We start from the raw sequence: 14,325 nt of genomic DNA on the forward strand, positions 1-14,325 counted from the left end.
TTTTTTAATAAAGATTTTATTTATTTATTTGACAGAGAGAGAGATCACAAGTAGGCGGAGAGTCAGGCAGAGAGAGAGAGAGAGAGAAGCAGGCTCCCGCTGAGCAAAGAGCCCGATGTGGGGCTCGATCCCAGGACACTGAGATCATGACCTGAGCCGAAGGCAGCGGCTTAATCCACTGAGCCACCCAGGCACCCCTCTGTCTACTCTTTTAAAAATCCTCCATCCTACTCAGAGTAAAATCCAAGTCCTCACCGTGGGCCACAAAGCCCTAGCATACCTCCTCCATTTCCCTCTCTCTTTCTCTCCTTCTCACTGACTGTGCTCCAGCCACCCCCACCTCTTCACTGTTTATTAGAGGTCCCACTCATTTCCACCTCAGGGCCTTTGCACTTGCTTTTCCCAACCTCCAGGTTGTTATGGCTCTGCCTTCTCTTGGCAATTTCCCTCTGCCCAAATGCTTTTTTGGGGTGGTCATTCTACACCCCACCCCGTTCCCTGCACCCCAACAATAGGAGTGGCCTCTACCCTCTCCTGAGTCCTCTATCTCAGGAATCCTTAACCCTTTCTAAGTGTTATGGGGCCCTATTCAAGATAAAGTTTTTCAGTGCATAGAACCACATCCATCGGATTACAAAGGAAACCAATTATAATGAAACATACAACCGTTAAAAGAGAAAAATTTTAACAGCAAAAAAACCCTGTAAAATAACAATGACTTTACTACAAGGTATAAAAAAGAAACATCATTTTATTTAACTCACGACCTGGGATTTTATGTAGCTCTTGAAAGAACCAGGCAGATGTGGAGAGAAAGAGGGAGGGAGCGGGAGGGTTGTTTTTGCCTTTGCAGAGCCCGGTCGGTAGGCTTTGCTGGATTTTCTCCTTCTCAAAGGCTCCAACCCAGCCGAAGCGCTCAGCCCCCGCCTGGCCTCCAACCGCCCCGCCCCTCCCTTGTGCGGAGTTTCCAGCCGCCCAGCGGTCTCCACGGCAACGCAGAGGCAAGCTTTGGCGCGGGTCCGCTCTGGGAGGGGAGTGTCCCGCGTGGGGAGCCGGCCGCACTCTTCTGGGCTCCTTTTCCCTACTTTAGGCCTGATCCCCTACTCAGCTTCCCGGAAAAGCTACCCGTTTGAGGAATAGTTGGTTTATGGATCCAAGTCCAAAAACTCGAGACTTCCAAGTGGAATGACCTCGCAGATGAGGTACATGCGTTCTGCAACTGGGAAAGGGGTGTGTGTGTGTGTGTGTGTGTCTGGGAGTGCGGCGGGGTGGGGAGGATTATCCTCGAAATGAAAACCCTCAAACGTTCAACATTCTTACAAAAATTGCCAACCCCTGAGCAGTTCTGCTCTGAGTGTTTTAGATTACTCAGATCCCTGGCAGCAGAAAGCCTTCTCCAGCCGCCCCAGAACAAATGATAATCACGGTTCCCATTTTTATACGTGTTTAAAAGAGATGAAAAATCCAAAAAGAGTGGGGGAAGAAAGCAAAACGTGGCCCGGATCGCTCTACCCAGCTACACTTGCTTGTCACTTTAAAAAATAATACTAAAGGGGCGTCTGGGTGGCCTGGGTCCAGATTCCAGAGTCTTGGCCTCCAGCCCCACCTTGGGCTCCTGGCTCAGCGGGGAGCCTGCTTCTCCCTCTCCCTCTGCCTGCCTGCCGCTCCCCACTGAGCTCTCTCTGTCAAATAAATAAATAAAATAAAAAACAAGTAAAAAATACTAAAAGTGACTCACACCAGTTAAGAAAATGAAGTTCCAGAAAGGTATAAAGTGAAAAACAAGTCTCTCTCCCAGCCTCCAGCCTTTTCCCGCGAAGTAACCACAGGGAAATACATTCTGTGTTTTTGCAGGGGAAAAAAAAAAAAAAAAGCTTACATGTATAATTTTAGAATTTACCCCAGGGGATTTTTCACATTTTTATCATGGTGCTTACAACTTCCTAGTATTTTCTTATTTATTTATTTACTTTTTGTTTGTTTGTTGTCTTACTATTCAAATACTGGCCCCATGAGGGGAGGGACATCTGTCTGGTTTGGTCACTGCCCAATTCTCAGAACCTAGAACGGTGTGGGTAGGTGCTCAAAATAGTTGTTGAGTGAATGAACCAGGATTGCACTAGATCTATTACTGTAAATTTCGCTTTTTACACTGAATGGCTAGTCTTGAAGTCCTTTCCGCATCTGTGCAGGCAAATCAGTGTTGGTTTCCTTTTATCGTGACAATTTCCACCCTTCTTTGGGTATGCCCAAAAGCAGAGAGCATGATAATCCTGATAATAATTCACTTTGTTAATAAATAATACATTATATGTTAATAAAAAATTAAAAAGTAAAAAGAAATTCACTTTGATCAAGCTCCTACCTTCTCCCTGTCCCTGTGCAATTTTTCTTTTACTCCTTACAACCTCTCTCTCTCTCTCTCTCTTTTTCTTTTAAGATTTATTTATTTATTTGAGAGTTGGAGAGAGAGAGAGAGCATGCAGGGAAGGGCAGAGGGATGGAGAATCTCCAGCAGACTCTTGGCTGAGCTTGGGGTGCTCAATTTCATGACCTTGAGATTATGACCCTGAGATCATGACCTGAGCAGAAAGCAAGAGTCTGATGCTTAACTGACTGAGCCACCCAAGTGCCCCACTCCTCACGACCCTTCTTAAGCAAGTATTCCCATTTTCCAGATGAGAAAAAATGAGGCCAAAACAAGCTTTGAATCACTCAGGCCTCCTTTATCTTCCCAATTGCCTATGGTGGCCTGGAGATGGGGAGCCAGTTGGTGAGCTTTCTCTGAACACTTCTCTCCCAGGTGACCTTTGGTTTGTTTGCTTGTTTGTTTGTTTGTTTGTTTAAGATTTTATTTATTTATTTGACACAGAGAGAGAGCACAAGTAGGCAGAGCGGCAGGCAGAGGGAGAGGGAGAAGCAGGATCCTGCTGAGCAGGGAGCCTGATGCAGGGCTCAATCCCAGGATTTCGGGTTCCTGACCAGACCTTAAGGCAGACGCCGGCCTCCAGAACTGGCCTCATAGTCAGGACACCCCTGCCTCCCACCTCTTCAACGCAAAATCTGGGGCTTTTTGGTGAGTCTGGAAGGAAAGTCAACAGAATAATTGTATATTTGAAAAATTGTTTGTTCATTCATTCATTCATTCATGTGTCACATTTCTCTAAAGCAGTGAGGCGCAAATCTGGTTGTATATCAGAATCACGGCGAGAGTTCTAGAAATCACAATTTCCCGAGTCCAACCTACCGGATCAGAACATCTTAGGACGTGGTGGGGCGGGGGCGGGGGTACAGCATTACAAAAATAATCTCCTTGAGTGACTCTGACGGAGGTGATGGTTGGTAGGGCTGGGCAGAGGTAAGGGAGGAATGTGGCCAGCTGGAAATACCACACAGCGCCTGCAAACCAGCCAGACTGGGAATTAGGGTTTCTCTACTTTTTAGCAGCATAGAGGGACCCTTAAAGCGGGGGAGGGGTGGGAATCTCAGATTCTCAGAGATCTTGTAAGAGTTTGGATAGTGGTTCCCCCCAGATTTCAGGTTCAAATCTCTGGAATTTGAAAGTATTACTTTATATGGGAAAGGATCTTTACAGGTGTAATGAAGGGTTTGGGGATGAGGATGCCCTAGATTATCTTGGCAGGACAGCAGGAATGTCCTCAGAAGAGAGAAGCAGAGAGAGATATACACAGACACAGAGGAGAAGCCATGAAGAGTCAGAGGAGGCAGTGTGCCCACTGAGGCAGAGACTGGGGTGATGTGGCCATGAGCCAGAGGGCACCAGGAGCCATCAGAGGCTGGAAGAGGCAAGGGGCCTCCCTTAGAGCCTTCAGAGGGAGCTCAGCCTTGCCAGCCTCTTGATTTCTGACTTCTAGCCTCGAGGGAATAAAGTGCTGCTGTTCTGAGTTGCTTAGTTTCTAGTGAGTTGCGACAGCAGGCACAGGGAACAAATCTAGACACCCCCCGCCCCCTGCCAAGTGTGGCTGCTAATCCCCCTGGACTCCAATGAGGAAAGTTCCAAATTAAAACATCTAAGTTTTAGCCGGTCACCTTGTCTCGCAAGAATCATTATCTGCAAAACAAATTACTGTGCTGTCTCCTGATCCCCCAGGCTCAGGTATGGGTGATGAGAACCTTAGAAGGGTTTTCAAGGGTCCACAGCCCCTGCCTGCAGAACTTCTCTCCACTGCCCAGCCTCACCCCAGGGTGATCCAGAGATTAGATGTCTCTGTTTTCAGGAGTCTATGAAACCTTTGGCATTATATACCTAATTTTCCCATAAAGATGCCTCTTTTTATGTATTCGTGACTGTCCTCAGCAATCCCTGCTAATATCAACCCATTTCACAGGTGAGGGGATTGAGGCATGGAAATGAAGTAATTCCCCCAGGCAGCCCACCTCCCAACCACCCCACTCTTGTTTTCATTAAAAAAAAAAAAAATCATTTCTATTGGAAGTATAATTTACGTCTTATACAATGTACTCTTCTTAATGTCCCATGTGGTAAGTTTGATTGATCGATTGATTGATTTGAGAGAGAGAGAGAGAGAGCATGCACAGTGGGGAGGAACAGAAGGAGGGAGAGAATCTTAAGCAGCTTCTAGGCCCAGTGCAAGTCTGACACAGGGCTCGATCTCATCACCCTGAGGTCATGACATGAGCCAAAACCAAGGGTCGGATGCTTCAAGTGGCTGAGCCACCCAGGCACTCCTCGTCTTATAAGCTTTAACATCATCATCACCACAATCAAGACAGAGAAGGCTTATATCACCCCCCAAAGTTCCCTTGTGCCCTTTGTGGCCATCCCCTCTGCTTACCTACCCCCAGCTATGGATCTGCTTTCTGTCCCTTAGAGGATGCTGCTTTGGAGTTTTCTAGAAAAAGAATCACTGAGTATGTGTCCTGTTTGGCTTCTTGCCCTTGAGGTAAGGATTTCGAGACTTGCCTATGTGGCTGTGCGCATCCGTAGTTCATTCTTTTTGTTGCTTTGTGACGGTCTGTGAGTGTGAATCTACCATAGTTTCTCTCTTCACCTGTTGGTAGAGATCTGGGTTGTTCCACGATGGGGTGCTTATGAATAATACCCTAGATAATATTTTAAAAGATTTTATTTAGGGGCTGCCTGGGTGGCTCAGTGGGTTAAGCCTCTGCCTTCAGCTCCAGGTCATGATCTCAGGGTCCTGGGATCTAGTCCCACATCGGGCTCTCTGCTAGGCAGGGAGCCTGCTTCCTCCTCTCTCTCTCTCTACTCTCTCTACTCTACTTGTAATCTCTGTCAAATAAATAAAATCTTTAAAAAAAAGATAAAGATTTTATTATTTGAGGGGCACCTGGATGACTTAGGCATTAGGCATTTACCTTGGGCTCAAGTCATGATCCTGTGGTCCTGGGATGGGGCCCGCATCAGGCTCCCTGCTCTGCACGAAGACTTCTCCCTTTCCCACCTCCCCCTGCATGTGCTCCTCTCTTGCTGTGTCTCTCTCTGTCAAATAAATAAAGATTTTATTTATTTGAGAGAGAAAAAGAGAGCGCCTGCGTGCGCACAAGTGGGGAGGAGGGGCAGAGGAAGAGGGAGAAGCCAACTTCCTGCTGAGCCGGAAGCCCAGTGCCAATGCAGGGTGTGGGGGATCTTGATCAAAGGGCCCTGAGATCATGACCTGAGCTGAAGTCATGCGCTTAACAAACTGAGCCACCCGGGTGCCCCTCCAGAGCTCATATTTATAATGCACGGTATACCCTGACTTTGCTGCAATAAAACTGTGGCATGGGATGTGTTAGTCCAGCTTTACAGATGGGGAAACAGGCCAGAAAGGTGGAGTCACCTCCCTGAGAGCACACCACCAGCTGGTAGCAGAGTTAAGACTTGAACCCAGGTCTGTCGGCAAAGCTCTGAGTCCTTGGGCGCTCTCTCCATCGTGTACCCTGTTGATACTCAGGCCCAGCTTGGATGCTGTCTCCCAAGGGGGATACTCACCCTTTGCCCAGGTTCCAAGACAGCCTTTTGTCAGAACACAGAGAACATACTGTCTTCTGAGGAAGCTGGGCCCACATTTAGTTCAGGAATGTGAGATCTAAAACCAGGCTAACATGCTCTTTGTCCATGAAAAACACAGTCAGCTGGACCCAGGACCCCAGTGGCCAACGCTTAATGTCTACCTTCCTCTTAGCCATTGTGCCACATCATTCATATGTCAGAATGGGGATACTCCTCCCCACAGCTGGTGAAATAGGTTACTGCTATTCCCGTTTTACAAATCAGCAAGGAGACACAGGCTCAATGGCTCTCCCAGGCTCATTGTGCTTTGGGGAAGTGGAGGAGTCAGAATTCGAACCCAGGCCACACGTCCAACACTATTCTTCACCTCCAAACCTCCATACACCAGACAGAGGCCTCTGCTGCTTTATTTGGCAGGTTGCCTAGTGAGCAAGTCAATTAGAGGAGTTTCAGATTCAGTTCCCGTGTTCATGTCATAGATATTCATCTGTATTCTGTTTATTACTGTAATGACCGAGTCTTTTATTTTCCATATTCTGATGCATGGGTATCTGTAGCCTGGCTGACCTTTGAGGGACTGCCCCTCCCAGGTTCAGGCAATTCCAAGAGAAAGTAAACACTGCCTGCCCTTGAACATGTTCTTCAAATGCAAACCAACCAGTCCAGAGCCCACACCTCCAGCCCTCACATTCTGGCACCATCCACCTGCCCTATGCATCCCAGGGCCAGGTCCCAGACAACTAGGGACAGCCCCTAAACCCCAGCATCTGCTGAAATTATTCATTTATTTTACACACACAGAGAGAGGGTACAAGTAGGGGGAGCAGCAGAGGGAGAGGGAGAAACAGGCTCCCTGCTGAGCGGGGAGCCAGAAGTGGGCCTCCATCCCAGGACCCTGGAAACATGATCTGAACTGAAGGCAGATGCTTAACCAATTGAGCCACCCAGGCACCCCTGAAATTATTCAAACTAACCAATCATAAGTCTGCTTACCTTGCCTCACTCATTACTTCCTGCAGAAACCATAATAAAAGCTTTTGCCTAGGGTTCCCTCTCTCCTCCCTCCTAACCAATGGCAGATGGTTTTCTCCTGTGGCACCCCATGGTGTAACATGTTCCATTTTCTTGGGCTCTGTGAATATAACAAACTCTCTTTTCAATGACAGTCATCCCCTGATCTCTTGGCCTTACCATCCCTAAATAAAAATAAAACCTACCTTAAAACAATCACACATGTATGTGAATTTTTGGAGTACCTACTGTGTGCCGGGCACAGTGTTGGGCTGCAGGGATACTATGAGACAGACCCAGCTCTGCTTCCTGGGAGCTCATAGTCTTACAAGGAGGAGTGGCATTAAACAAAGATCTCTACAAATAAATTAATCACCATTGAGAGACATACCAAGCCAGAAAAATACAGGGGAGCTATAAGGAGATAAAAGGGGGAGGGGATAATTCATCCTGTGGTGGCACGGAAGACTTCCTAGAAAAAGAGACCCAAGGGGTAAGAATCAGGGGGAGTCATGCAAGAGCATCCCAGGCAGAGGCAACAACAGGGACAAAAGTTCTGGGGTGGAGAGGAGCATGTCTTGGGATGGCTAGAGTGTCGTGAGATGGGGTGCTGAGGCAGGCAGGGTTTGATGGGCTCTACAGATGTTGAACTTTCTTCTGAAGGGGGATGGAGTCAGTAGAGGAGTGACTAAACAGACCGATTTGTCATTGTAGAGGGATCCAGCAGTCGCCAGAAAGCAGAGGGAGCCCAGCAGCCCAAGCGCAGAGGAGAAATACCCGGACCTCTCTCTCCTCCCGCCCTCTGATTCCTGCTGATCCAGACCGGAAGTCATCTGGCAAAGGCGCTTCGGTAATGCAGTGCACGGACGTGGCCTCCCGGGGTGCGGAGCAGGGTAGAGAAGCACAGAGAGGCAATCTGGGAACCCAGGGAGAAACACCAGCGTCAGCCCTATGGGAATCACATATAGGTTGGCCTCTCAGCGGTTCCCAGCCTCCTTCAGAATCCCTGGTCCTCACCGAGGACTGTTGGAGGAACGCAGACTGTCCTCAGATAGCCCTGGACTGCGGTCCTTCTTGAGCTTTCCTGTGTGGTTTTAGGCAGGCCACTTAACCTTTCTGAGCTTCCTTTTCCTTATCCATAGAGTGAAATGAAGATCATAGTGGTAGTACGTCTCATAATCGCTAATCTTTAATGAAATTCAACTAACTCAGAAAGCTTTGCATCACCCCATCTCTCCAGAAAAGTGAGGGAAAAAAATTTAGAGGCAAGATCTAGACTAATATGAGGCTCTTTATAGTCTGAATTTATTTCCTTTCATGTCAATATACTATATTTCCCTACAGAATACTAATGGGCTTGATTATGGGAATTACCCAAACCTGTCCATGGGGTGAATTACGCGTTATAAGATATAGTTACTGTACCAGTTTCCTGAGATCCCAAACTTCCTGAATTCTTTTTTTTTTTTTTTAAGTTTAAGTATTCCCTACACCCAATGTGGGGCTCGAACACACAACCCTAAGATCAAGAGTCACATGCTCTTCCAACTGAGCCAGCCAAGTGCCCCCCAAACTCTGAATTCTGAAGTGCATCTGACCTGGAGGTTTTGGATAAGGTGTTGTGGACCCACAGTGCCAAACCTTGGCGGTTGGGAAGATTCCACAAATTAATGAGTACAAAAGATTGTGCACAGTGCTTGGAGCACAGAAGAGCTGTTATTTATTATTTTATTCCAGATAAACAATTTCGCCATCTCCATCAGTCACTGGGACCCACTGGGATAGAAGATCCCAGTGTGTTTTGTATTTTATTGGCCATGAGATCTGATGCTACCCCTTAAAACAATAATACAGCCCTAGAAAACTTCAGGCAACCATGGAAGCAGTTTTTACAATGTTTGTTTCTTTCTTTCTTTGTTTTTTACCACATAGATTATTTTCCCCTTTTTAAAAAAAAGATTTATTAATTTGAGAGAAAGAGAGCATGTACGAGTGAGGGAAGTTGCAGAGGAGGAGAGATAGAATCTCTAGCAGACTCCCCACTGAGCACAGAGTCCAGTATGGGGCTTGATCCTGTGACCCTGAGATTATGACTTGAGGTGAAATCATGAACCAGATGTTTAACAGCCTGAGCTACCCAGGCACTCCTAGATTATTTTTCCAGATTAGATCTAGTGTGGATTCCCCCAACATATCAAAAAGCATACTGTGATTTCATTCACATACATTTATTTTGCAAGTTCCTATTTGTACAATAGAGCGTCAACCACAAAGAACAGTGAAGAGTTTGAGTGGAACCCTGTCTTGAGAAATGGGGCTTCACCAGGCCAACTGTGGGCGTCTCCTAGCCTGCACATCCAATTTATCTGGGAATTTCCACTTAGGATTTGCTGTGTGCCAGCCAGGTCTTGACTCATACAGATAACTGGCTTCAAATGGTAGCCAATTGACACAACTGCTTGTTGCTATGTTGCTATGTCAGGAAACTTCCAGAAAACCTCGAGAAGGGGTAGGAGATTGGGTTTTAGGGGCAACAATGAACACTGAATCACACTCATGTTGTGTATCACACATATGGATGTTGTGCGGGAAACACCCCAAACCCACAATATGCACAAATTCAGTCTCTATGCTGCAATAGACAATAAGGAATGTCACACTGTCCCTTGTTATGATACAATGACTGTGCCTTCATGGGAGAATGGCATGCAACAAGCTAATGTGCCTGAGGTCTTATTCAAGCCCAGACTCTGAGGAAACAGCGAACACAGTAACATAATACACTGCGAGTGAGGTTGCCCGGCTGGAAACTTACAAGGGAGAGAAAGGTCAATAGAGCACTATGACCACAGATGCACTTGCAAGAACAGTAAATATATATGCAGGGATGGCAGGAAAAGCTTCATCCCGACCACTGCACAAAAGAAAAGGATGGTGAGGCTGATGATTCAGAGCCAGCTGAGGGAGATTACAGAAATCAGAGTCTTCCAGATTTTTAGGGTGTCATTGCCTGTGAACTCTAAAAATTCCTTCTGTCTTGATGCTTGCTGGGAATGCAATGACCTAAAAGGGATTTATGACTGCCTGAGTGTGGGTTTCTTGCCTGCACCTTGGCTGCCAAGGTTGGGGGGGTGCATAGGCTCTGTTCGGTGTGGGAGCTCAGGGGGTAGCCTCACAGAAATAAGAACAGGAGTTGGATGCTGGAATTCACAGACGTGACTGATGCCCACCACAGTAATATGTTGGGGGGGGGGGTCTCCATTATCACACTTTGGTAGGTGAGAATCAGAGTGGCATGCATGTAAATTACATTTTTTTTTTTAAACCAAAGAAATTCAGCCCAAACCTTTGCAAATCCCTGAACTAGTGGAAGTTTGCAAATTCGCAGACTGGATGTCCCTGAATAAGAGCTCTATCTACCTATGGATGTTTGGATTTTACCAATTCTTTTTTTGTTTGTTTGTTTTTGTTGTTCTTCACCATCATGGGGGACTCCAAGTTAATGTTGTTAATGGGTAACTCTTGAGGGTGACCTCCTAATTATTTACCTCCTTTTGGACCATTTCCTGAAAGTCTTGCCTTTTGTTCTTTAGAGTGGGGTGGCCCCTGTGCCTAAGTTGGAGCTTCTGGAATGGAATTTGGGGAGACCCATATCTTAACCCCTGGGGCCAATCGGAGCAGAAGAGTCCCATGTGTGACCATCCCTTGTAAAGGAGACCAAGTGTGTACAGGACAGCGACAGCTTTTGACAGTCAAATACAGAGCGCTGGGCTCCTCAGGTGTGGCCAGCAGGCAACTCACTTGGTCAGGCATAGTTTCTGCAAAACAGGGTGGTCCACTCTGGATGAGAGTTACCTTCAAGGTCCATGCTTTTAAAAGACAAAAAAACAAAACAAAACAAAAACAAAAACAAAATCCAAAAAAACAAAAAACGGGTCTAGACTTTGCAATGGCAGGATCTCCAGCAGGGTCCAAAGCTAGAAGGGTCTGTGTCTCTTCCTGGCAACACATACTCAACCAGAGGGGCTGTCCCTGACAGCAGGACTCAGGGGGTTGCGGAGAGGAGATAGTGGCTTTTCTCCAGAGCAGGGATCTCCCCGACGTGGTCCTCTGGCTTGGCTTTTCCTCAACTCTGCCAAGAGACCTTCTCCAAATCCTTGGAGTCACGGACCCTGTTTCTCCTCTTCTGTTTCCTGCAAACACCTGCTCATGCAGGGGGTGAAGGGGGGACACACAACACGACAACCTGCGGTCTCCATGGCAACAGTCCAGATGATGCGGAGCTCGGCTAGGACTGTGGGACTGCGACCTCCCAGCTGGTCCCTTGGGGGTCTCCAGGTTGTTCAGCGTTGTTTGCTGGTGGTCACTCAAAAGTTACCCTCACCCACTCAGATAATGCTCACACACACACTCAGGTGTTGCCCCCACAGCTACACGTAGCCCACAACTACTCAATGCTACTCGCTCTAACTCATATATTACGTTCATACTCAGATGCTGCCCACACATGCAAATGGGACCGTGCTCCCTTATGTACTCGGGTAACTCAGATGTTCCTCGCACCTGCTCAGATATTAATCCGAGTGCCACGAGGGCGAAATTTGGGTCTGTTTGAACCCTGCAGTTTGCCCAGTGCCTGAAACCATGCCTGGTACACTGTGGGCACTCAGAAAATGTTTGTTGAATGACTTAGTGATCCATGCCCAATCAGATATTACCCACATCTACTCAAACAGTCCCTATGCCCACTCAGAGGTGCCCCAGTAACTCACATGTTCCCCAGTCTCTACGAGTGCCATGAAGGCAGGGATCTGTGTTGGATTTGCTTCCTTCTCCCAGCTCCTAGAAGCACCTGGGGGACAGGATGTGTGTGATAGATAGCCATAGAGTGAATGAATGAATGAATGAATGGCCCATGCTCAACCAGGCATTACCCCCATCACTCAGATGTACCCCACAAGTTAACTCAGATCCAAATGCCCCCCTTACTCACACTAGTCAGATGTTGCCCACGATCACGCAGATGATGCCCATGCTCATTCACAGTGGCCCACACACTGGAGTCCTACTCCCCACCTCCCCCACATTCTCCACACTCAATCCACTTCCCAGACCAATTCAAAGCCTACCTCTGCCCCTTCCCCTCATCACCCACACCCACTCAGAGGGCCCCTCTCACCCTCCCTGCCTCACCTCACAGCTTCTTGTCAGATGCAGGGTGCCGTCGACGGGTTTTCTTGTGTTTTCGCTTGCCTCTCTTGTCATCTCCAGCCTTACTCTGCTTCTCCACGGAGTCCAGAGCTGGCGCCCCGTCAGTGCCCGCCGGGGCCCCAGCCCCCAGCTTCTCCCCGGGCCCAGGTGCCTGGCTCTTTCTGGCAGGAAGCTCTCGGGGGCCCGGCACTGTTGGGCATAGCTCCTGCCTCAGGACCCGGGCCATGTCCTCCACCGTCCTGCCCTCACTTTGCAGGAAAAGGTTCAACTTGGTCAGGAATTCAATGTCCTGTTTCCGGGGCATGTAGACCACTCTCCACATGCCGCCCTTGCCCTTGAACTCCCTGGGGATCACGGCATAATTGATGTCTTCCTCCAGCCTGATGATGGCTGCCTTGGATCTGTCTTCTTCCAGAAAGGCCTTCCCGGCCACTTCGAACTTGCCCAGAGGCTTCAGAGGGACCCGTATGATCTCTTCAAACTCCTCATGGTTGCAGTCTTCCGGTATTCCCAGGATCATCAGGGACTTGTAACTGTCCACCTCGAGCGCCTTGCACCCATGCTCCAACAGAGCGATGTCCTTGACCCCGAAGAGCATCTTGCCCAGCTCCCGGAGGCAGCAGTATGCCTGCTTGTGCACACTGGAGCTGCCTCGGGAATGCACGAAATTATCCAGGATGCCACGATCCCTTCCCAAAGGCTCAGTAAGAGGGAGGCCTCAAGGGCCCGATTTATCCCTCTAGCAGAGGATGCCCCTGGCTCAGCCCACAGGGCTGCGGTGTCCAGCTCTCTGTAACCTCCCCCGAGAAGGCTCTTGGGAATTCCCAGGGACTTACGCACAGTGAAACAGAGGTGGCGTCTGCCAGCAGGCTCTTGGGTCCCGAATCTGGGCAAGGCTGCACCAAGGAGGGTATAAAGATGCACTTCCCCTTTCTTGGTGATGGTCTCCAGAGGTCTCACCCGTCCTGGCAGCCTCAGCAAATCTGGGATGGCGGGTCTGTCTCCCTGGGGCTGCTGCTACCGGGGTGTCGTGGATGGGGGCTCAGAAAGCAGGGTGGCTGGTCACTCGCGGCTGGCCCTGGGGTTGCCCTCAGTGCCCTGTGGCCCCGGAGAAGACAAGGATGTGGCCGCTGCACTTGCTCCAGCAGTGACGTCACCGCCTCCTTCCGCTGCTCTGCGGCCAGAAGTCTCCATGGCAACCGCTGGAGCATCGCCTCTGCCATTGGCCGGGGCCAGCCGCATTGAAATCCGAGTCCAGGGGGTCACTCAGAGGTGAGGGGTCAGCCACCTGCCTTCAAAAGCACCCTCCCTTCTCCTTTGAGAAAATGGCTGATTCCAGGGGAGAGGGGACAGAGGAGATACAAGTAGAGCCTGGAGCATCTTTGGGCGGGGGTGTGAGGGGGGCGGACAGAGAGTAAGGAAATGCTCAAAGAATAATGAGAACAGGTGGAAGGACAGAGAGCCAGCTTGAAGGGCTCCCACTGGCCAAATCTGGGACAGTTTGAGCCTCAGGGTTAAAACTGAGATCATAAACTTCTTGATAAAATAAAAATCCATGAGTCTGTGGAAGAATGTGGGCTCTACGTTGTCTGACATAAAACTTATGAACCAAAGGGAACAAGAGTCTCTTTACCTTGGAATGTCCTTGTTTGTAGGACACACCCAACAGCATTCAGGGCACCATGCTGACAATTTTCTTGGAAAATGTTTCAGGAGGGAAAAGAGTTCTTTGTACTGTACTTGCAACTTTCCTGTAAGTCTGTGTTTTTTTTTTCAAATATATTTTTTAAAAAGAAAAAAAATAATCTGCGCATGTGATCACCTTCACAATGTCCTTTTATCCCCTCCCTGCCCCAGTAATAAAAGCCATCAAGTTAAATTTGGATCGACATCCTCCGAACTCCCAGCTTCAGAGTGGGTCAAAGAATGGCCAGAACTAATCAGCATAATCCCACCCCCCATCACAGTGATTGGTTCAGAAATGGTCACCTAGGTAACCCAGGTCTAAGCCAATCAGTGTATTTCATCTCCCTGCTCAGAGATTGGTGAAGGGTGGATACCTGATCTCAGACCAATTAGAAAGAAGCTCCGGATATTTGAGGCTAAAT

General features: G+C 48.4%; 1 protein-coding gene and 1 long non-coding RNA gene across 4 annotated transcripts; one reads left to right on the plus strand and one right to left on the minus strand.

Annotated features, from left to right (window-relative positions):
• The first annotated feature begins 777 nt into the window (after positions 1–777).
• Positions 778–8,568, plus strand: LOC132005361 (uncharacterized). The gene is made up of 3 exons (XR_009400780.1): positions 778–1,202; positions 7,721–7,856; positions 8,482–8,568. It is a non-coding gene; the product is annotated as an uncharacterized LOC132005361 (long non-coding RNA).
• Positions 7,904–13,923, minus strand: PNMA8C (PNMA family member 8C). Of its 3 annotated transcripts, none has more exons than XM_059382399.1 (2): positions 12,200–13,923; positions 7,904–7,922 (listed from the first exon to the last, which is right to left on the minus strand). In XM_059382399.1, the coding sequence occupies exon 1, from the start codon at positions 12,813–12,815 to the stop codon at positions 12,201–12,203; it is 615 nt and encodes a 204-aa protein (XP_059238382.1). In that variant the 5' UTR covers positions 12,816–13,923; the 3' UTR covers positions 7,904–7,922; position 12,200. The 3 variants fall into 3 exon arrangements, with proteins under 3 accessions (XP_059238382.1, XP_059238381.1, XP_059238380.1); XM_059382398.1 differs by lacking the exon at positions 7,904–7,922 and adding an exon at positions 9,219–10,824; XM_059382397.1 differs by lacking the exon at positions 7,904–7,922 and adding an exon at positions 9,219–11,209.
• Positions 13,924–14,325: the final 402 nt, after the last annotated feature.

Source organism: Mustela nigripes, chromosome 17 (assembly GCF_022355385.1).
Source record: "Mustela nigripes isolate SB6536 chromosome 17, MUSNIG.SB6536, whole genome shotgun sequence".
Taxonomy (NCBI): domain Eukaryota; kingdom Metazoa; phylum Chordata; class Mammalia; order Carnivora; family Mustelidae; genus Mustela; species Mustela nigripes.